The sequence below is a fragment of the Lemur catta genome, chromosome 1 (assembly GCF_020740605.2).
Source record: "Lemur catta isolate mLemCat1 chromosome 1, mLemCat1.pri, whole genome shotgun sequence".
Classification (NCBI taxonomy): domain Eukaryota; kingdom Metazoa; phylum Chordata; class Mammalia; order Primates; family Lemuridae; genus Lemur; species Lemur catta.
Window position 1 is genome coordinate 109,755,532 of NC_059128.1, and position 22,857 is coordinate 109,778,388.

Consider the following 22,857-nt stretch of genomic DNA (forward strand, 5'->3'; position numbering starts at 1 on the left):
TATTCTAAGACCATAACCAAATTAATTAGAAATAAATAACAGAATAATATCCAGAAAATCCCCAAATATTTAGAAATTAAATAACACCCATGGGTCAAAGAGGAAGTCAAAATGGAAACTTACAATATTTTCAATTGAATGAAAGTGAAACCATAGTGTCTCAAAATACGTGGCATGCAGCTAAAGTGGCACTAACAGGGAAACATATACCACTGCTGTGGTTTGAATGTATGTGTCCATCGAGAATTCATATGTTGGAAACTGAATCCCTATTGGCGATATTCAGTTGGAAACTGAATCCCCATTGGCCTTTTGGAAAGTAATTAAGTTGTGAGGGCTCTGCCCACGTGAATGAGATTAATGCCTTTATAAAAGAGGCTTCAGGACAGGCACAGTGTGGCTCACTCCTGTAATCCCAGCACTTTGGGAGGCCAAGGTGGGAGGATCACTTGAGCTCAGGAGTTTGAGACCAGCCTGGGCAACATAGCAAGACCCCATCTCTACAAAATATAGAAAAATTAGCCGGGTGTGGTGGTGCAAACCTGTAGTCCCAGCTACTCGGGAGGCTGAGGCAGGAGGATCGCTTGAGCCCAGGAATTTGAGGTTGCATCGAGCTATGGTGATGCCACTGCACTCTAGCCTGGGCAACAGAGCAAGACCCTGTCTCGAAACAAAAAAATAAAGAATAAAGTAAAATGGCCATATTTAAAATTTCAAGCCAGCCTTTCTCATATATTTATTTATTGGCTATTTTTCTCCTTGCACGTGTCTCAGTTCCTTATCTGTTCACTGCCTGTCTTCTTCCTGTTAGCAGCTCAGCACCACAAGGACAGGAAACTGTGTCTGTTTTGTTCACTGTTTCTTACAGCCTGCCACAGGGTAGGTACTCAACGAATGTTTGTTGAATGAGAGTGACCGTCCTGCCAACCAAGCAAGCCCTGACTGAAGCTACTCCCGAGGGCCAAGCCACTGCAGGTCCTCATTCATCCCTCCAAGACCAGCCAGCCACCCTCACCACAGACAGCAGCAATCCCCAGTGTCCTTAGCACCCCACCTGGATTACAGGTGTTTTCTCTGCCCCTAGGTGGAAGCGAGGCCTTCCCCAGGGATTTTCTGGTGAGGCCTCACTGAGCTTGTTTTCCTCCTTACCTGAAACTAAATTACTAAGATCACCTGATCCCCCACCCAGCAGACCATGGTGAGGTGCAGACACCACTCAGAATCTCCTTCCCCACCAGGCCACACATGGGGCCTCTGAGGCTGCTCTGCTCACAAAATGCTAATATAGCTCCTGCCTGGTGCAGACCAGAAGGGGCAGGACAGGAGGCGGAGGGAAGGAAGAAGGGGGAGAGATGGGGAGCTGTGGGCAACAAACCAGGGCACCTGGGGGTGGGGTGGGCAGGGGACACAAGAAAGTTTCCTTGTCAGATGGTTGACAGAGAAAAAAACAGAAAGGGGGCCAGGTGCAGTGGCTCATGCCTGCAATCCCAGCACTTTGGGAGGCCGAGGAAGGAGGATTGCTTGAGCTCAGGAGTTCAAGACCAGCCTAGGCAACATAGAGAGACGCCCATCTCTACAATAATTTTTTTTTTACAATATCCAGGCATGGTGGTGGCACGTGTAGTCCCAGCTGATTGGGAGGCTGAGGCAGGAGGATCGCTTGAGCCCAGGATTTTGAGGTTACAGTGAGTTATGATCAGGCCACTGCACTCCAGCCTGGGCGACAGACTGAGACCCCAACGAAGGGAGGAAGTAAGATAAATAGATAAATTAATAGAAAAATAAATAAATAAAAATTTTAAAATTCACAAAAATAGATAAAAAACAAGAAGGGTATGGATCATGACTGAGGCCCAGCCACCTCCTCACCCTCACACATGCTGCCTAAAATCGCCCTCACCCTAATCCCCTCCCCTCCAGATCCAAGGCACTTCAGCCCAGGCAACAGAGTGAGACTCTGTCTCCAAAAGAAATTAACACATTTAGTCTGTGCAATGTTAACATTGGTATTCCCATATTACAGAGAGCTGAAAGCACTTGCTCAGGCCATATAACTAGCATTCTAACCCAGGATGGCTGTTCTCTCAACAGCAGGACTCCCCTTTGACTCAGTATGGGGACAAGAGTGACTTTATTTTTAAATGCTAATATGCCTGACTAACTTGTAGTCTGGAAATGCCTCCAAAATGTCTAGTTGCTATATTCCTCTTTATATAGAAACACCCACTCTTTGTAAGTTTCACCTTTCCTCCAAAACAGCCCTGGATGTCGTTGCATATATAAGTTGTGACGTGGCCACCTACATATTCCTTCCAGAGCACGTGTACTTTTTGCCCAAGATATAAGCCCTGGCTGGGTCTAGGGGGTTGTGGTTGAGATCTATCTTGTAGCCACCCACGGCTATGTTCTGTCAATAAGTTCCCCTAAACAAATCATCCTATATTGTGAAACTGGATCTGTCTGCCTTGTTCTTTGGTTTCTCAGTTCCTTGAGCACTTGAGGGTTGCTTTGCATATACAGCCCTTTCACGGAACACCCAGGCAGAGGCACCCTGCTCGTTCAGAGGACCTCACATACTACACACACACACACACACACACACACACACACAAAATGTATTGAAGAACACAGAACACCACTGTCCCTTGGGATCCCATGATCAGAGCTGGCATAGAACAATCGTAATTCTAAACATGGCAACATTGCTCTCAGCAGTAATGCCATCCAGGCCCTCAGGGAGGGTTTCCTGCTTCTCTGGCCAATATTCTGAATCCTGTGACTTCTGGTCGTGTCACTGACAATGACAGAAACAGTGAGGACTGTTTGAGCACCATGCAAGTTTAAGTAGGAGAAAAGGGAAATTGCATCACATGTTAGTTTCCCAGGGCTGCTGTAACAAAGGGCCACAAACCAGGTGGCTGTTTTTTATTTAGAGACAGGGTCTTGCTCTGTCACTCAGGCTGGAGCAGAGTGGTACGATCACAGGCCACTGTAACCTCAAACTCTTAGGCTCAAACGATCCTCCTGCCTCAGCCTCTGGAGTAGCTGGAACTACCGGCACGCACCACCATCCTCAGCTAAGTTTTTCTTATTTTTTGTACACGTGGGTCTCACTGTGTCACCCAGTCTGATCTGGAATGCCAAGCATCAAGTGATCCTTCCACCTCAGCCTTCCAAAGCACTGCGGTTACTGTGTGAGCCACCACACCCAGCCTAAGTGGCTTTAATAAACAAAAATTTATAATCTCACAGTTCCGGAGGCTAGAACTCTGAAATAAGATGTTGGTAGAGCAATGTTCCCTCTGAAGGATCTTGGGGGGATTCCTTCCTGGCCCCTTTTTACCTTCTGGTGGTTGCCTGTGACCCTTGGCATTCCTTGGCTTGCAGATTATAGATGCATCTCTCCAATCTCTGCCTCCCTTGTCACATGATGTTCTCCCTGTGGGTGTATCTCTGTGTCCTAATTCCCCTCTTCTTATAAGGACACTAGTCACTGGATTAATATTCATCTAAGCCAGTGTGACCACATCTTAATTTGATTACATGAGCTAAGACCCTATTTTCAAATAAGGTCATATTCCCAGATTCTTGGCATTGGGACTTCAACCCGTTTTTGGAGACACAATGCAGCTGACGACAGCATGTGAAATGAAATTTATTCTTGCATAATTGAGCAGTATTTCCCAATACTGCCAAGCACCCGTTCAATGGCTTCTCTTTGTGCTCCACTTTAGGATTCCAGAGAGTGACAAATTAGCACAGCATTTGTTACAGTTGCACACAGAAGCCAAGGAACTCAGTATTTGGTGACATTAAACAATGTATCACATTCTTAAATTTGCATATAGGTAAGCCCTAACGTAACAGATGTGAAATGCAATACCAATTCTCTACAGTAACAACTAGAAGAATATTATTAATATAATTGCAACTTGTCTTACTTCTACAAAAATATTCAGTAGATCTTATGCATAAGACTTCAAAAGCACAGGCAACGAAAACAAAAATAGGTAAATGAGACTATATCAAACTAAAAACCTCTGCACAGCAAAGGAAACAATTAACAGAGTGAGGAGTGAAAGGTGGTCTTACTAATAACCTAATAGAGAAAAATAAACTATCAAACAGAACGTAAGAGAAATAAACTCACAGCACCTAATTGCCCCTTTCTCTGCCTGCATGTGAGTTTCACACCCTTTCAAGGAGACAGCCTGTAGAATAGGAGAAAATATTGCAAATTACACATCTAACAAGGGACTAATATCCAGATTATACAAGGAATTCAAACAACTCAACAGGAAAAAAACAAATACTCCGTTAATAAGTGGGCAAAGGACGTGAATAGACATTTCTCAAGAGAAGACATACAAACAGCCAACATGGATATGGAAAAAGGCTTAACATCACTAATCATCATGAACATGCAAATCAAAATCACCGTGAGATATCATCTCACTCCAGTTAGAATGGCTATCATCAAAAAGACAAAAAAAAAAAATAATAACAAATACTGGCAAGGATTCAGAGAAAAGGGAATTCTTATACACTGTTGGTAGGAATATAAACTAGTACAGCTGTTATGGAAAGCAGTATGGAAGTTTCTCAAAAAGCTAAAAATAGAACTACCATATGATCCGGCAGTCTAACTGCTAGGTATATACCCAAAGGAAAGGAAATTAGTGTATCAAAGAGTTACCTGCACCCGCATGTTTATCACAGTACAGTTCACAATAGCCAAGATATGGAATCAACCCAAGTGCCCATCATTGGATGAATGAATAAAGGAAGTGTGGCATATATACACAATGGAATACTATTCAGCAATAAAAAAGAATGAAATTCTGTCATTTGCAGCAGCACGAATGATCCTGGAGGTTATGCTAAGTGAAATAAGTCAGGCACAGGAAGATAAATACTACATGTTCTCACTCATATGTGGGAGCTTAAAATAAACGAGCTTATGGAAGTAGAGAGAATAGTGGTTATTAGAGGCTAGGAAGGGTAGCAGGGAGGGCAGAATAGGGAGGGATTGGTTAACAGACACAAAATTACAGCTAGCTAGGAGCAGTAAGTTCTAGTGTTTGGTAGCACTATAAGGTGAATATGGTTAACAAAAATTTAGTGCAGATTTTCCAAAGGCTGGAAGAGATTTTGAATGTCCATGAGACAAAGAAATGATAAATATTTAAGGTGATGGATATGCCAACTTGATTTAATCATTGCACGTTGTACATATGCATCAAAATGTCACTGTATCCCATAATATGTACAATTATTACATGTCAACTAAATATAAAAGGAAAAATGCGTGAAAATTCAGTGTGTTCCTTAAAAGGCAAGATACTCAGGCTCTTAAAGAGGAGTGGAGCCAGGCATGATGGCTTGCACCTATAGTCCCAGCTACTTGGAAGTCTAAGGCAGGAGGATCACTTGAGCCCAGGAATTCAAGGCCACAGTGAGCTATGATGGTGCCACTGCACTCTAGCCTGGGTGACAGAGTGAGACCTCATCTTTAAAATGTTTTTTTTTTTTTTTTTTAAAAAAGGAGTGGAAATCCCTTTATACCCCCCAACCATCCAAACTAAAATCATTCCCTCCTTCTTGTCTCTCATGGGCCCCTCATATCACAATTTTTGAATCTATTCTTATTTGCATAATTTCTTTTTTTTACTTTATTTAAAAAAAATTTGAGACAGAGTCTCACCCTGTTGCCCGGGCTACAGTGCCATGGTATCAGCTTAGCTGAAAGCAACCTCAAACTCCTGGGCTCAAGCGATCCTCCTGCCTCAGCCTCCCAAGTAGCTGGAACTACAGGCATGTGCCACCATGCCCGGCTAATTTTTTCTATATATATATTTTAGCTGTCCATATAATTTCTTTCTATTTTTAGTAGAGACGGGGGTCTCGCTCTTGCTCAGGCTGGTCTCGAACTCCTGAGCTCAAATGATCCACCCGCCTCGGCCTCCCAGAGTGCTAGGATTACAGGCGTGAGCCACCGCGCCCGGCCTGCATAATTTCTTATGTAATGTTTTTCTCTCCCATTAGACTGTAGCTGCACAACGCCAGGACTATATCTGCCTTGTTGACCACTGGACCCAGTATACAGTAGATGCCCAATAAATGCTTTGCCAGATGAAAATATATATATTATATAATATATTCAATAGGATTTAAATTTTCAGCTTTAAATAATGTTACAAATAACTTTAATTTGTTTATTTAAATTAAATTCAAGCAATTAAAATATTTACTTTAAATAATTCATTAACAATTATGATGTTCACTACATAATCAGTATTGTGTGGTTTTATTAAGAGAAATTCAAATGTTTTCAAACAAAAACGTTTTTATGAAAAATAACATTTGGGCTCTATACTCGGGCTACCAGGAGCGGCCCAGACCTGGCTGAGGGAGGCCGCAGGCCCACGTCGTTCCCCTCTCTCCAACCCAGATGGATTTCCAGATTCAGGGACGTTCCCTCTGGGGTCCGACTCTATCCCGCGAGGGGGCGCCGCACCTGTCATGCCTCTTCCTGACCGCCAGGTGGCGAAAGGCGAACCAGACCGACCCTCTGGAATCTCTATTATCCCCACAGCGTCCCGAGCGACCCGGAAGCCGTGGCTGGAGAAGGGGGCAGTGCTTCCGGGTGGGAGAGTGGTGACCCTCGGCGGCCGCGGGAAGCCGTGGCGACAGCAGCCATGGGGGCTCACCTGGTTCGCCGCTACCTGGGCGATTCCTCGGTGGAGCCCGACCCCCTGCGGATGCCCACCTTCCCGCCGCACTACGGCTTCCCCGAGCGCAAGGAGCGCGGTGAGGCCCAGTGCGCAGGCGCGGCCGGCGGGAGCGGGGCGCGGGACCCCGAACCCCGGGGTCCCCAGGGCTGGGCTCGAGGTTCGCGCCTTGTGTCTGTGGTCAGCTCCGGCTGCGGCCCGGAGGAGTCCGGGGGACGCTCGGGGCCCTGCCTGAGTGTGCAGGCGTCCCCGGCCGAGGGCACGGCTGGAGCAAACCCGGGCGCAGAGAGCGGAGAGGAGTGAGGCGCTCGGAGCGGGGCTTTGTCCTGGGACAGTGGGCGCCGTGCAGGGTTTAGCACAGAAGGGACACGTTCGTCGTACCCCTGTCCCGATGTCGCAGCTATTTTTAGGTATGCACAAGAAAACCGTGGCTTGCGCCGCGCAGACTGTCCTGCGTGATGCTTTTATTTTTAATGTAGTAGGTATCACAGGCATATCGAGCGCCAGTTCTGGACCAGGTCCCGCTTTGGGCACCTTGGTTGCAGCAGGGAACTGGGGGTATCCAAGCACTGTCTTCAGGGAACTCTCAGCCCCGTGGGGAAGATAGTGGAACGAGGCAGATTTCGGGGGCAGCACCTGGGGGGTAACAAGGCAGGCTTCCAGGGGGCGGTGGCTGGAAGCAAAGAGCCAAAGGAGGGTGAGTAGGAGTTAACCAGACAAAGAGGGGAGAGCCAGTGCTTGGAAGCAGATGGAGGGACACAATCAGATTTACTCTGTCAGAAGTTCCCGCTGTCTGCTGGGTGGGCGACAACTTTCAGACAGGGAGGCCCTAAGCAGTGGGGGTGCAGAGAGGTTGGATTTGAGAGAATGTTGGGAGGTGGTATAACCACTCAAGTGTTCCGCCTCCAGGTAGCCCTTCAGCCCCAGCTGAACCTACAGTCCATTGGTCCACCCACCTCCTTACCACTGCCCCGGCACCCTGCTTTGCAAACGCCAGCAACCCCCTCTCCTCTCCCTTGCTTACCCTGATTAAACTCACCTCTTCCCCCTCCTTGGCGCCTGTCTCTGTGCAGCTTCCGCCAACTATATCGCTGAACACCATTGTCAGTCCTCAGCCCTTACCTAGCCTTGAGAAGCTAGAAGCACAGCTGATCAAGTACAGCTGATGCTGCCACCTCCTGGAAGCCCCTCCTCACCTGGCTCCCAGGACCGCACCTCACTGGGGGCTTCACTGATAATTCCTCACCTCCCTTTTGCAATGCTGCAAGGCTCAGGCCCTCTCTCTTCTGTCCACCACTCCCTGGGGGGAAGGGGGGGAGTCTCTGCTAATCCCCTGGCTTCAAGTACTGTCTGGGGACCAGAGCTCACAAGTTTTTATCTCCAGCTGGGCCTTGACCCTGAACTCCAGATTCATGGATCCCACTGCCTGCTTGGCATCTCCATGCAGTGTTAACGGGCATCTCACACTCGGTGGGTACAAACCACAGCTCCTGACCACCCCGGGAAGCCTGCCCCTCCCTTTGTGCTCCCTGTCCCAGTAACTGGCAACTCCATCCTTCCTTGTGCTCAGGCCGAAACTCCTGGGGCATCCTGCCTAACTCTAACCTCCCACCTCTAGGCCTTTGCACTTGTTCTGCTACCTGGCGTGCCCTTCCCCCGGGTATCTGCATAACTCACTCCCTCGCTTTCTCATGCTCCTCTCCCAACACTCCTGCTCTCTCTTGCATTGTTTTTCTCCCTCATTCTTAACCATCGCCAGACATTCTGCGAGACACTACATTCTATTTGTTCTGCACTTCCCCCCAAGGCCAGGGATGCTTGTGTGTCATGTTTACTGCTGTATCCCCACCACTTAGCACATAGTAGGGGCCCCAGAAGTCCTTGCTGCTGGCTGATTGTAAGTTGTTTGACTGTAAGATACAAAAGAGGGAGGCATCTAGCATGGCTGACTGGAGTGCCAGGGACAGGTGGCATCAAGTTGACATGGGAACTGGCAGAGGGCTGCAGGCGGATGGATGCCCAGGCCTCAGATGAGGTATAGGGTGCAGGGACCGCGTTGGGCTTTTCAGCATACGGGGTGGCGATCAGGCAAAGGGCTTTTGGAATGCCAGTGTTTGGCAGCTCAGCGATGGGAGGAGACCTGGGGAAGGTGCGCTGCAGGAGGAGCCACAGGAGGAGAAAGAAAGCAAGTGAGAGGCTGAGGAAGCCTAGTGTGTGTGCTGGGGTGTCTGGACAGTGGTGGGGTGGGGTGGAAGCCAGAAGAGAGTGGGATACGGGGGCAGGAGAGGAGGAGCTGGGCCTGAGTGAGATGAGGGAGTCAGCTGAGACGTGCACACACCTTTCTCCCTTGGGCAGAGAGAAAGGAGCCAGGACCAAGAAAGGTGTCGCGGTAAGGAGGGTGCGGAAGGCTGGGTCCTAAGTGGCCCCTGCTGGGCTAAGAGAGAGGGGCAGAGAGCTGAGGAAGGTGGCCGGGAAGGAGCGCAGGATTGCTGGGCACGGCAGGCACAGGCTGGGGTGCGTGCCCGTGATTCCTAACTGCCCCAGTTGGCCTCCTCCTGAAGTTGATTTTGTCCCGGGTCAGGTTTTGCTACGTGGGTGGGGCTCCGGGGCCCACAGCTAGTCTGGCTGTCCTTGGAGGCACGCGCCTAAGTACTTCACAGGTGTTATTAGCCCAGTTCGTGCTCAGGTAAGTTGCGTTACCTGACAGTGCATTCTGTGGTGAAGGAGAGCGTGGTTCCTGAGCTCGGGCTCTGCAGAGTGGGACTGTCCGGACGGCCATGGAGGGAGGGTATCCCTGGGGGAGCCATCAAGAGATATTGCCGTGCCCTGGCAGGCGATGGCGAGGGAGCCACCCCTCTCCTTCTGGGCCTCAGTGTCTGGGTTGCCTTTATGCAAATTAGAAAAAGGAATCCCTTTAAGATACTGCATCTGTCAGAGGATGGCCCTAATCCACTGCCATCTGCCACCCAGTCGTCCAGGGGGGACACCCCTGTGATGTGGCTCCCTGATGTCGCATGCATCGATCCACTGGGGAGCCTCTGGCAGTTAGGGCCCAGGCAAGGCCGCCTGGCTGAGCCCCGCCTGCTCCCCGCAGAGATGGTGGCCACGCAGCAGGAGATGAACGACGCGCAGCTGACACTCCAGCAGCGGGACTACTGCGCCCACTACCTCATCCGGCTGCTCAAGTGCAAGCGTGACAGCTTCCCCAACTTCCTGGCCTGCAAGCACGAGCAGCACGACTGGAACTACTGCGAGCACCTCGAGTGAGCCCCAGGCCCACCCCAAGCCCCTGCCACACCCCTGGCCCCCAGCAGGGTGAGGCTCCAGAAGCCAAGAACAGTGAACTAGCTGAGGTTTCCAGCCAGGCCCCACCTTAGTCCAAAAGACACTCTCCAGGGCCCTGCTGGGTGGGCACAGAGGAAAAACCTGGGTGGGGCAGAGGGCTGAAGCCACCTGAGGAGTGGCCCAGCCTGGGTTCCAGCGGGAGGCCCCTGCCCTTCCCTGGGGCTCCCTGGTGGCCACCAAGGAGGCAATGGGTGGAGTCAGAGCGGCCGGCACCTGCTTGGGCGCTCCCAACAGGAACCACAGGCACATGGGTGCTCTGGGACACTGTCCCAGTCCCATCCACTTCCCAGGGCTGTGGGAGAGCCATGTGCTGGCCAGAGAGCCTGGTGACCCTCCTTGTGCTCTGCCCCAGCTACGTGATGCGCATGAAGGAGTATGAACGCGAGCGGCGGCTGCTCCAGCGGAAGAAGCGGCGTGAGAAGAGGGAGGCAGAGGCGGCCAGGGGCCAGGGGCCCGGAGAGGTGGCTCCGGAGGTGGCTCTATAGGGGATCCACCCCCAACCCTGTGGACCAAAGAAATAAAAGCCTCGAGGCTCCTCAGCTGAGCCCACTCTTACTGCAGAGGTGCTGCCTGGTGGTCCCCAAGCCCATAGAAGAAACACACAGGGATGGAGTCCGACAGGGACAGGCAGCTTTTATTCCAGGTACTGGAGAGCTGTGGCCCCCTCTCCTCCTCCAGAATGACACTGGGGTTGGGGACGACAGCTGGGCTTGGCTGAGCGGCTCAGAGCAGGAAGGGGATGATGGGCATGCGCAGGGGTGGGTAGTCACGGAACTCCTTCAGGTAGCTGCGGTGCTTGCCCTTGGCCCAGATGGTCATCTGGGTGAAGCCCACCAGGGAGAAAAGGGCCACTGTGGGGAAGAACGGGGGCGTAGGGAGGGGCTGCCGGGCCCAGATGGGTACGGCCCTGCTGAGGGAGGGGCGGCAGGCTCACCTGGGAGACACTGTGTCATGATGGCAAAGCCGATCCAGGACCCCACCTGTGGGCAGAGGAGGTGGGAGGGTGAGGGCAGGCCGGGCTGGGCAAGGCCAGCTCTTCTGTCCAGCCCCACCAGCCCCTGTGCATGTGGATGCCCAGGACTCAGCTTCCTGAGTGGGGGTGTGGGGACCCGACTCCAGTGCTGGGGGGACCTCAAGTGAAGGCGGTGGTATGATGGAAGCCCAGCATTAGCACACCTCCCAAGCCCCAAACCCAGAGAGGTCGCCGACTCTCCCCCTCCAAATGTTACAAGTGCAGATTGCGAAAGCAGCTGCCAAGCCAAGTGCCCCCTCCTGGGGGCTGGCCCCTCCACATGGGACCCCAAGCCCCCTAAGGGATAAAGGCAGGGCCACTCCTCACCTCATAGGTGTAGTTGGGGCAGGACACCAGCAGGAAGAGCCACGTGAAGGGGTTCTTGGTGGGGCACGGGATCTTCCGGGTCTTGGACCCTAAGGGGCAGGACAGGAGGGGCGAGTCAGACGCCCCCCGGCCCCCTCCGAGCCCGCCCCCGCCCCAGCAGGCCACTCACTAGCCGGCCGCAGGTCCCGCAGGGCCGTGTGGATGGAGAAGTTGCCCAGCTGGCAGATCTGTCAGAGGAGCAGGGTCAGCCCAGAGCCCACCGGCGCCCCCCACCCTGCCACCAGCCCCAGCCTCCTCACCACAAAGATAGCCAGTGCCAGTTTAACCTGCTGGGCTCCGTAGGCTGAAGGGGAAGCAGGGGGATGAGACGGATAAGGGGAGGGCCTGGGGAAGGGGCGTGCGCGGGGAGCGCGGTCCGAGGCCACTTACAGGGGGGCGTGTAGAGCGGGTGGTTGATGTAATAGGCCATCCACGCGGCGAAGCCCCAGTAGTAGGTGCAGTTCTGGAAGGGAGCAGGGGCAGGGGTGTGACGGGGACCGGCGGGGCGGGTAGCGGGGCTCCGCGGGGCGAGGCCTCACCTTGAAGATGTTGCGCAGAGGCATGGTGCCGTGCGAGAAGCGGTGCACGAAGAGCGTCTCCAGCAGGCGCTTGACGTAGTGGAATGAGTGGCAGATGCAGGCGAGGCTGGTGGGGGGAGCGGACTCAGCCGGGCCGGCCCGGCGGGGCTTCCACCCTCCACCAGCCGCCCCCTGGGGCCTGGCCCCACTCACGGCACCACCGTCTGCCGACTGGACGTGAAGTCGTATCTGTGGCCGTAGATGAAGGGCACCCGGAAGTAGAAGAGCAGGTAGATGAAAAGGGGCCCCGCGTACTCTGTCAGGAAGACCTGAGGGTACAGCGAGGCAAGGTGAGTCACCCGCTGTGGCTGATGGGAAAGGGGACTGCGGGTGGGGTCGACTCACCGTCACCCAGCTGATCTGGGCCCCCAGATCCCGGAAGTAGAATGTGGCCGTGGTGCCCACGGGCAGCTTCTGCAGAACATCCTCGTCCTTCAGGGACTTGCCCTCTGCAGACAGGCGGGCCAGGGCTCAGGGGCTGCCAGGGCCTTCTTCCACTGCCACCCGGGAGCCCAGGGGTGGCCGGGCGGGCAGCTGTACTCACTGGGGTCCAGGCGGAGGGACTGGCGGGCTGGGTACCACTGCGGATCTGCGGGGAGACCAGGGAGGTCACAGCCCACAGCTTGGCAGGGCTCAGCCTGCTCGCTGCCCGCTGCCCACCCGACTGTGTCTGGGTTCCCGGGGCTCTGGGACCCCGCAGCCCCTCCCACCCCCTGGCACGACACAGGCCGGAAGAGCGCGGGCAGAAGCAGGGTCTTGTCCCTCTGAACGCCCAGCAAGGGCGTTACTGCTGAGGGCCACGCTGGGGGACATCTCTGCAGACCCCTGGAGGTAGAAGCACGCAGGATGGGGTCCTTCCCAGAGGCTCCTGGCCAGAGGGGTCACGGGGGGGGGGGGGGAGGCAGCATGGCGGGCCTTGGACTCACGGGACTTGGTGAAGAGGTTCTTGATCTCCGCGATGGTGGCCTGGGGCTCCACCTGGGGGAGCACAGGCCAGAGGGACGTCCGCCCCGAGGGAGTCCGGACCGACCCGGATGGGGGTGTGGGAGGGAGAGGATAGACTGGGGGCCAAGACTGCTACTGTGGGAAGGGGGAGGGTTGGGCTCCGGGCTCCCACCCACACGGCCAGTGCAGAAACAGCAAGGGCCCTGCCAGTGTGGGGACAGCTGTGGGCTGGGGGCTCCAGTTTTACCAGGCAGCCAGGCTTAAGCGTGGGCAGCTGGGCCTGCTCCCCTGCCCTCCTCTTCACCGCCCCCCCTCGCCCACAACTCCCCCACAGTGAAGGCCCTCTGTCCTCCCCAAGAATGGTCCGAACCCCTTCCCCCAAGCCTGGCGTTGGCAGGGGCTGGCGCCAGTCCACCTCCTCCCCAGGCCCTGAAGCCCTGCGGGGTCCAGTGAGGCTGCCCTGCTTCCTTCCCAGCTGGGAAGCCAGCTCCCGGCCACACCCAGGGGTCACAGCTACCCCTCATGTACCCTCTGAAGGGCAGGGGAGTGGGGCACAAAGGACCCAGCTGGACAGCTCCTGGGCTGGAATGAGCGGGTCCCAGCCCAGTGCAGCCAATGCGACGGTCCTACGTTGTCTAGGAAACACACCTTCTCCCTCGTCTTTGCGTCCAGAATCTCCACCTCAAAGAAGAGAACGGCCTTTTTGGGATTCTTGGCTGGCTTGGGGGGGATGGGCCGGGGGAGCCCATCGAGACCAAAGCCGGGACCAAAGCCAGGACTGAGGCTGGGCCCAAGGCTGGGGCTGGTCTCCCGGGCCACCATGCTCAAGCTCATGTCCATGCTGCCTGCCACTGGCCCTGCGGCTCGACTTTGCCCAGGGTGGCCAGCAGCCCCAGCTGCCACCGTCAGCCCCCACCGCCAACCTCCCCACGGGAAGCAGCTCTGGGCCAGGCAGGCGTGATCAAATTCTGCCGCGGTGCTGGAAAGGCGCCCGAGCCTGCCCTGGCACTGCCGGCTTCTATGCCAGATGTAACCTGAGTGGCATCAGAGCCACTGCCCAGCTAAATATAAAACTGTTGCAGTCTGAGCACCCCCAGTAGCCTTGCCACAGACTTCCCCTGGAGGGGCTTTTGGGGAGCCCCAGGGAGCTGGGTTGCCCTGAAAGAGGCTTTTGAGTGGACACAGCCCCTCAAAAGCACCCGGGGCAGGGAGACTCCCCAGAAACAGGCATGGCAGTGCCTCCCAGCACCCCATGCCAGAGCCAGTGGCCAGCAAGCAGCCCAGGTATCTTTTGGGTAGGTACCAAAAAGAAAACTACAGAGCAATATCCCTTATGAATATAGATGCAAATGTCCTTAAAAAATGCTACCAAACCAAATTGAATAGCACATCAAAAAATAATTCACCATGATCAAGTAGGCTTCATCTCAGGAATGCAAGGATAGCTCAATATATGTAAATCAATAAATATGATTCAGGACATAAAGAGAAGCAAAAACAAAAGCAGTATGATCATCTCAATAGATACAGAAAAAGCATTTCACAAAATCGAGCACCCTTTCATGATTAAAAACCCTCAACAAACCAGGCATAGAAGGAATATACCTCAAAACTATAAAAGACATATAAGACAAACCCACAGCCATCATCACACTGAATGGGGAAAAGTTGAAAGCATTCCCACTGAGAACTGGAAGACGAGGGTGCCCATGGTCACCACTTCTACTAAACATAGTACTGGAATTCCTAGCCAGAGCAATTAGGTAAAAGAACAATAAAATGTATCCAAATCAGGAAAGAGGACAAACTATTGCTTCTTGCTGATGATATGATCTTGTATCTAAAAAACCCAAAGACTCTACCAATCAGAATTGGTAAATAAATTCAGCAAAGTCTCAGGTTGCAAAGTCAATGTATGCAAACCAGTAGCATTTTTATATACTAAAAGGAGCCAAGCTGAGAGTCAAAGACTCAATACCATTCACAATAGCTACAAAGAAAACGAAATGCTTAGTAATATACTTATCCAAGGAAATGAAAGGCCTCTACAAGAAGAACTAAGAAACTTTGATGAGAGAAATCACAGATGATACAAACAAATCGAAAAACAGCCCATGCTCATGGATGGGTAGAATCAACATTGTTCAAATGTCCACATTGCCTAAAGTCATTAATAGAGTTAATGGAATCCCCATCAAAGTACTAATGTCATATTTCACAGATGTAGAAAAAATAATTCCATGCTTCATTTGGAACCAAAAAAGAGCAGAAATAGCCAAAGCAATCTTAAGTAAAAAGAACAAATATGGAGACATCACCTTGGTAAGACTTTATACTACAAGGCTACAGTAACCAAAACAGCATCATATAGAAAAAATATTTAATGTAGTATCTATTACCAAGCAACAGAAAGGGACTTCACCTGCTATTTATAGTTTATTTCAGAAATCAACAACTAATCTCAATTAATGAATTTTGGCAATGTACCTTCTTCTAGTTTCTTAGTTATACTTTCTTCCAACTCCTGTATCTGGAATAAGACAAATATTACTTACAATGTTTAAGTTAAACAAGACAAATTATCATGGGAATAATATATTGCTTACAAAATGTGGCCTTAATTAAAGAATATTTTTACAGACCACAGCTAACTTCAGATTGCTTAAATAAAAAGATATTCAGATAAGTAAAATTCCTACTTATTTTAAGTTTATGTAACAGATAAAGAACATCTTGTGTAATTGTTTAGATTAATCTGATAAAAATGCAATTAATATTAGTCTATTGAATATACACCATTTCAGAGGAGTGATGTTTCCTCTTATTAATATAAAGGTTAAATAATTTAAGTCATTTTGCAATGAATGTATTTCTTTATCATTCTTACCAGCACTCTCTTCTTTATAAAAGTTTAATCATTTTTTAAATTTCAGTGGATTTTTCCTTAAAGTCAAATTTCCACTCTCCAGTTTTTGAAAATTAGAATTTTAAGGCATGTTCTATGCTATTAAGTTTTCAGCACAGAATCTTAAATACATACATGAAGACAGTGTTACTGTCATAATGTCCTATGAAAATTCTACCTGCAAAAAATTTAAAATATTATGCCATCTGTATTATTACTAACATTTCTTTATTCATATAGACACAAAGAATTTAGAAAATCTGCTTGAAGAAAAGAATAAATATAGACCAAAGCCAGTTTTCAAATATAGTTTCTTTGATGCAAGACTTTGTAGGATTAGAAACAAAGAAAAGAATCTATTGCTCTTTCATTGTAACTTTGACTTCTTTTCAGAAATCACTATCAATTTTTGAAATATCTGACTAATTAGAGTTAGCAACAAAATTATGAAATGTGTGAAAATATTTCAACAATAGTACAAGTGTCCCCATCTAGAGTGCTCTTACTTGACTCTTTCATATAAAAGTATTCTCTCACTAAATGCCAAGAACAGGATCTCAAATACTCAACTAAACATAATAAATATGTCATGGTGATAATGATAATATGATAGCCAATGTCTTTACAAATTTTAGGTGTGAAGACTATTTTTTTTAATTTTTAAAAATAATTTTAGAAATGGGGTATTACTCAGACTGGTCTAGAACTCCTGGCCTCAAGCAATCCCCCGACATTGGCCTCCCAAAAAGCTGTGATTACTGAGCCACCGTGCCTGGCCAAGACAAAGTTGTTCTTTTTTTTTTTTGAGGCAGAGTCTCACTCTGTTGCTCAGGCTAGAGTGCTGTGGCGTCAGCCTAGCTCACAGCAACCTCAAACTCCTGGGCTCAGGTGATCCTTCTGCCTCAGCCTCCCAAGTAGCTGGGACTACAGGCATGCACCACCATGCCCGGCTAATTTTTTTGTATATATTTTAGTTGTTTGGCTAATTTCTTTCTATTTTTAGTAGAGATGGGGTCTCGCTCTTGCTCAGGCTGGTCTCGAACTCCTGAGCTCAAACAATCTGCCCGCCTCGGCCTCCCAGAGTGCTAGGATTACAGGCGTGAGCCACCGCAGCCAGCCTAAGACAAAGTTTTCTTGATGAACAGATTTCCCAGTATTTTGAGAGACAGTTTTCCATTACATCTCTGTGACAATAACACTATGGATGGGGTCTATAAAATGTGTGAATGTGACAATAACATTACTAGCTAGGTCTTGCAAAAGCAAAGATTAAATACCAGATAAAAGGAGAAGGCTTTATTGAAAGAATCTTTTATTACATTTAATAAAAACTATGTAAAATGTACATCTTTGCCTGACTTGAACTGAGGAACTACTAAGGTATAATCATCTTAACTTTCCCCCCAAAGCTCTTCTATTTCCTACATATGCATAATGGGTTTTATTACTTCTTTATAACCCATTCATAGGGACTTGCATAACACACATTTCACTTAGATAAAAATGAAATACTTTTCTCAACACATTGCTTACCTTTGCACTGAAGAAATCTCTCTCTAGATAGAGAATTCTCATAGCATAACAAATTTAACTAGAGGCCATCTTTTTCTCCTAACTCTCAAAGAGCACATGCTGGAAGTAGCTGCCTCTATTCCAACCCTGCAGTGTCCTCCGCCTCCATCAAGTCTCTTCCAGCCTTTTGCTGACCCTTGAATGTGTTACCACACAAATGACTGCTGAGAGCAACTGACGTTGGGAAAGAGATACCAGGTCAAACATGAGAGCTCAGAGGGAAAAGGGACAGACCCAGGCAATGGAGGGGAGCTGCTCTGGGACAGCCACTCAAACGCTTAGTGACAGTGTTTCGATTTTTGATGGCTCCAGTTTTGTGGTAGTTGGTGGGAGGCTGGGGTGGTTTTGCCATATTCATAAGTGAAAACTGGCAAATATTAAAGGACTTGTTAAAAGTCCCTTTCATTTTATTCCTATTTTCATAATTGAATCACACATTTTTCCTCTTACTAGAAATGTAGAATTTGTGACCCTACTTGAGTGACTTAATACACTGCCTGGCAAAGATCACAACAAAAAGGAGAGAAAAGCCTCTTGGTGATATTAATCCCTGTCCTATTCAGTCAGACAAGGTGCCATCAGTGGCTCCTGAAGTGTGTGGAGCAATAGCTTAGGAGAGACTGAATGTTGCCAGAAAAAATAAAAAAGCTGATAATCTTCATTTATGCATAATACTAAATCAAAAGCTACTTAGCCTTATGGAGTAAAATACATAAACCACTTTTAATAAAAACACTGTTCCTTTCTGTTTATTTCCAGGTACAGATTAGGTTTACACATGGCAGAGGTAGCTTCAAGTGCAACATTAATACGAAGAGTATATCTGAAACTTCATTTATACTTTTTCATTTTTAAATATAAGTATATGAAAACATTATATACAGAACAACAATGGATCAACAAATTTTAGCTAAGTACATGGATTCTCTCATATTTAGTATCTCTCAAACTATGTCCCAGAGTAATCTCAGTGTCCGCAGTTAGCACTGTAGGACTGGCCACACACAGTAGGACTGGCATATTAAGAACTCTTGTGTTGCTCCTCGAGCAGTTCGGTCCCGACCTCTGCTAGAGTCTGATGGGCTCTATGAAGATTGCAAAAATAAGTGGTTAGTATTTCATTTTTTTAAAATTATTCCTAAATGACTTGCACTTTATAAAGTTGCCATAAGTAGATAAAATTTCCCATTAAACACCGTTTTAACACTGAATATATGTCAGAGCGTGCGTACTGTTTGCAATCATACTTTTAAAATCATTTCATAGATATACATTTATTTCTAGAGAAAGTTCTCGTAAGCAAGTAGTTCAGACAAAGTATGGCGGGGAGACAAATGGCCATCAATGATGCACTGCTTAACAGGCAACGCTTGCTGCCTGCTGGAATGGCTCTCTCTGTAAGACTCTTGAGGACACCACTAGAAATGGTTGTGTTTAAAGGGTAACTATGTGAGATGATAAATATGTTAAATTGCTAGACTATAATAACCATAATAACGTAGTGATATGTAAATGTGTTAAAACATGTTGTATGCCTTAAATATACACAATAAAATATTAAAATCAGAAGAAAGCTAGAAATACTTTCATTTAGTAAATTAGTACAGAGGTTTAAAGAAAATCTCAGAGACATTGTCAAGCACTTGCTTTCACTGCCCTTGTACATTTCACCCATTATCTGGGAAAAATTAAGTATTTGGCAGTGAGGAATAATTCAGAGCAACAACTTCTAGGGGAAAATGAAGTCGCTGAGCTGGTGATCAAAAAGAGCTAATGCGGCTCCAATGAAAATGAGCTGCCAACACTGTTATCAAGGTATCAAGGTGGGACCTGTCCTTTCTGTCTTCCACACACCTGACCCTCGGGCTGAACAATGTATTACTGTTAACCACTTTGTGAAGTATCCATCCCTTCATCCCTATGTTAATCTTTCCATATTTCACAAGTATGCCTTTAGGTAGAGTGGAAAACTACACAGGATAGTTTGTCTCAAGGTGCCCGCTAGTGACGATGCCGAAGATCGCAATCAAGGGAAGTTAATTTACGAAGTGCCGGAATATGATGAGAGAGTAGTAGCAGCAGCACTTGACTGTTTTGGTTTAAGTTCTGTCTTCTAAAAAGCAGTTAAGCTCATTAACATTTCTACTTAGGGAAATGCTGGCAATTTATAACAATACCACTGTCTAAAGTATAAAGCTTCAAACTTATCTAGCTGAAGGACAAAGAGATCAAGTTAACTACGTGGTATTACATGGAAAAAAGGTATATAAAACCAGAAAAAGGGAGAAAGACATGAGCTATCCTAAAGCAATATGTCAAAGGTAATTTCACAAACATCATTTACCAAAATGATATTATCTAGTTAGTTTTCACTTCTAACTAATCTTGTGAGCTTCCCTCACCAAAACTTATGCTTCTGAGGCAAATTAATGAGCTTACTTTATTTTCTATGATGCTATGTTTTGACTTACTTGCTTAGTTTACCGGATGAGGATTTTCTACGTTTTAATTCTTTCAGATAGAGTTGACTATATCTTCTCAATGTGGTTTCATCAAAATCCTCTTGAGAAGTTTCTATTGTGGAGACTTCAGATTCCCCATATGTAACGCTGAGATCCACTGAGTTTCCATCTGAGATGATGGTCGTGCCTAAAACAAATCGAAAATACACATTTTTAAATAATTATAATATGAATAGTTATTGTGTTTTTTTAAGTTTTGAGTCAATGATTCAGTCATTTTAAATATGAGAAAAAAGCAGAAATTTAAAATGTTTACCATCAATATCAACTAGTTAATGTAATTCAATATTAAATCAAATTATAAAACAGGAATCATTCTTATTTTAGTACTCATGTAATCTGATAATTCACAGAATAATAGAGTCACTTTAAATTCTTAAAAATTGAACTGTGTATCTTAAGAACAATTCAAGAGCGTGGTCTAATCTCTAAATCAAAATTTTTTCTTTTCCTCATGTTCTTATTTTATGCAAACTGGTCTTAATAATCAAGTAATTCTCTAGTGAGAATCATTAATCTGAAAGACCAATTTAGTTTTAATGCTGACAGAAACTGAAATATTTAAAGGGAGAAACAGATGCCACCTTCCCTCTAGAAATCTACAAAACAAAATAAAGTATAAGTCTTGTCTACATTAATAATGTATCTTTTGCCTGATTCTTATAGCTTTTCATTTTTTGGTTGTTTTTTAGTTTGGGGGTTTTGATTTGTTTTGTTTTTTTACACTTTTTTTTTTTTTTTTTTGAGACAGGGTCACACTGTGTCTCTCAGACTACAGTGGCATGATCATAGCTCACTACAGCCTCCACCTCTGAGGCCCAAGTTATTCTCCTGCCTCAGCCTCTCAAGTAGCTGGAAGTACAGTCATACACCACTACTTCAGGGTAATTGTTTTATTTTCTTTATAGAGATGAATTCTTACCCCCATTACCCACGCTTATCTGGAAGTACTGGGCTCAAGTGATCCTCCCACCTCAGCCTCCCGCAGTACTTGGATGACAGGCATAAGCCACCATGTGTGGCCTCTTGTGGTCTTTCTATCATCTTTTTTTCTCTCCTTCCATTGAACTCTAGTATTCTTTTTTTGAGACAGCATCTGACTCCGTCACCCAGGCTAAAGTGTACCAGCACCATCCCAGCTCACTACTGTCTCTTGAGTTCCTGGGCTCAAGTGATCCTCCAGCCTTAGCCTCCAAGTAGCTGGGACTGCAGGTGTGTGTCACCATGATTGGGTAATTTTTTGGAATTTTTTGTAGAGACGGGGTCTTGCTTATTGCCCAGGCTGGCCTTGAACTCCTGGCTTCAAGTGATCCTCCTGCCTTGGCCTCCCTAAGGGCTGGGATTAGATGCACTCAGATATTCTTTAATACATAGTCTCATCCAGAGATCTATTTTCATCATTGTCTTCTTTTATACTAAAATCTGATTTTCAATCCTATACTTCCAATTAAAACATTCTGAGGGCCATCAAGGACCTATTTTTAGTCCTTAATCTGATTTTTTCTCAGCGCCAACTGCTAGCACTGACCATACCCTCTCCCCTGCTCCTCTGACCCCACCTTATTTCTAAATGCAGCACCCCTGATGTTTACTCCTATTCCTCTTTTTAAATTCTCTCAGAGCCCCTTAAATATCAAGGCTTTAACCCAGATTCCCTGATCTACGTCTGCAGCCCTGACCTCTTTCCTGAGGGCTCCTCCTTCTAGTTCACTTCTCACCGACAATGTTCTCAGCCACACACTCAGCAACATTCCTTGCTGTGGATTACTTGTGCAGACAGATACAGCTACTGTTCTACAGTCTATGTGTATTCCTATTGTGCTACTTTGAGCGTAGTGTCATATTCTAATCTTGGGGGCACCCTCACCCTTAGGCTGTTGACCAGCATATTTTGTCTTTTTTTTTCTTTTTATAATGCATAACTTTTCCATGAGTGTTAGACTATCTATTATATGCCTTTGTTTCCTTGTGAATAATCTCCTTTTCCATAGAGACATGACCTTATGAAGTCTTGTAAAGCTCTTTCAGATGCTCAGTCATTTGGAGGATTGTGTCTTCCCAATCTAGATTCTTCACCTCAAAATTGTGTCCATTGAATACCTTAACTCAGGCAGTCTCTGGCTTAGGAATTCATGAGATGAGAGCTTTGTGGAGAAGTTAAGGCTATTGATTCAGTTGGTGCAAAGCTGTTTCTTATGACATTTTTGATTCACAGGGTACACTTCAAAGTGATAAGTAATTCTAGGTCATATTTCTAACTCATTTCTATGGGAATCTACAGAAAAATCCCTCATTGTTTTTCAATAACCTAAATAGGTTTTGAATATTCTTACAAATTTTTCAATTTTTGATGCCTTAATATATTCCTGTAAGACACACATTTAGGGCATGTCTCCTGCCATCTTCACTCACAGAAGACTCATCATAAAAATATTGTCATGTCACTTATATGAAAACTATGCTAATAAAATGTGACCAATTTATATGAAACCTAAGAGAAAGGCCAGTCAACAACAATGCTCTAGTTTCACCGATAGGTGTATCTCTAAACAGAATTGCATCAATCTTCCTATCGTGACTTAAAGAAACTAGTTAGTAGGTGTATCTGCTTCATTACTCCAATTTAGCACTCACAAGGAAGTCACCTGATCTTCATTCCTACAAAGGAGAGCACGATGACACAAGATGCCTGTTCTGCATGGTAAACAGTTACATAGTTGTCACTACACATCAATAAATTCTTATAGTATCCTGGAATACACACCGGTCTTTTCTGAGATCATACTTTTAAGCCTTAAAAAGACTGATGAACACATGTGAAAGGGAAAAAGTTAATTTCTGAACTCCAGTGCTAGGAGCACGGTGCTACCCTGTAATGCCT

General features: G+C 47.3%; 1 protein-coding gene and 1 pseudogene across 2 annotated transcripts; one reads left to right on the top strand and one right to left on the bottom strand.

Annotated features, from left to right (window-relative positions):
• Positions 1-6,623: 6,623 nt before the first annotated feature.
• LOC123634125 (NADH dehydrogenase [ubiquinone] 1 beta subcomplex subunit 7) lies at positions 6,624-10,631 on the top strand. Its single transcript, XM_045545437.1, has 3 exons — positions 6,624-6,810; positions 9,826-9,994; positions 10,429-10,631. The coding sequence occupies exons 1-3, from the start codon at positions 6,699-6,701 to the stop codon at positions 10,559-10,561; spliced, it is 414 nt and encodes a 137-aa protein (XP_045401393.1). The 5' UTR covers positions 6,624-6,698; the 3' UTR covers positions 10,562-10,631.
• A 53-nt stretch (positions 10,632-10,684) lies between these two features.
• Positions 10,685-13,817, bottom strand: LOC123635754 (annotated as a pseudogene). Its single transcript, XR_006734210.1, has 12 exons — positions 13,626-13,817; positions 12,959-13,109; positions 12,577-12,621; positions 12,378-12,481; positions 12,186-12,301; positions 11,994-12,099; positions 11,841-11,917; positions 11,715-11,758; positions 11,593-11,642; positions 11,416-11,513; positions 11,011-11,056; positions 10,685-10,927 (listed from the first exon to the last, which is right to left on the bottom strand). The product of XR_006734210.1 is annotated as a very-long-chain enoyl-CoA reductase-like (transcript).
• Positions 13,818-22,857: the final 9,040 nt, after the last annotated feature.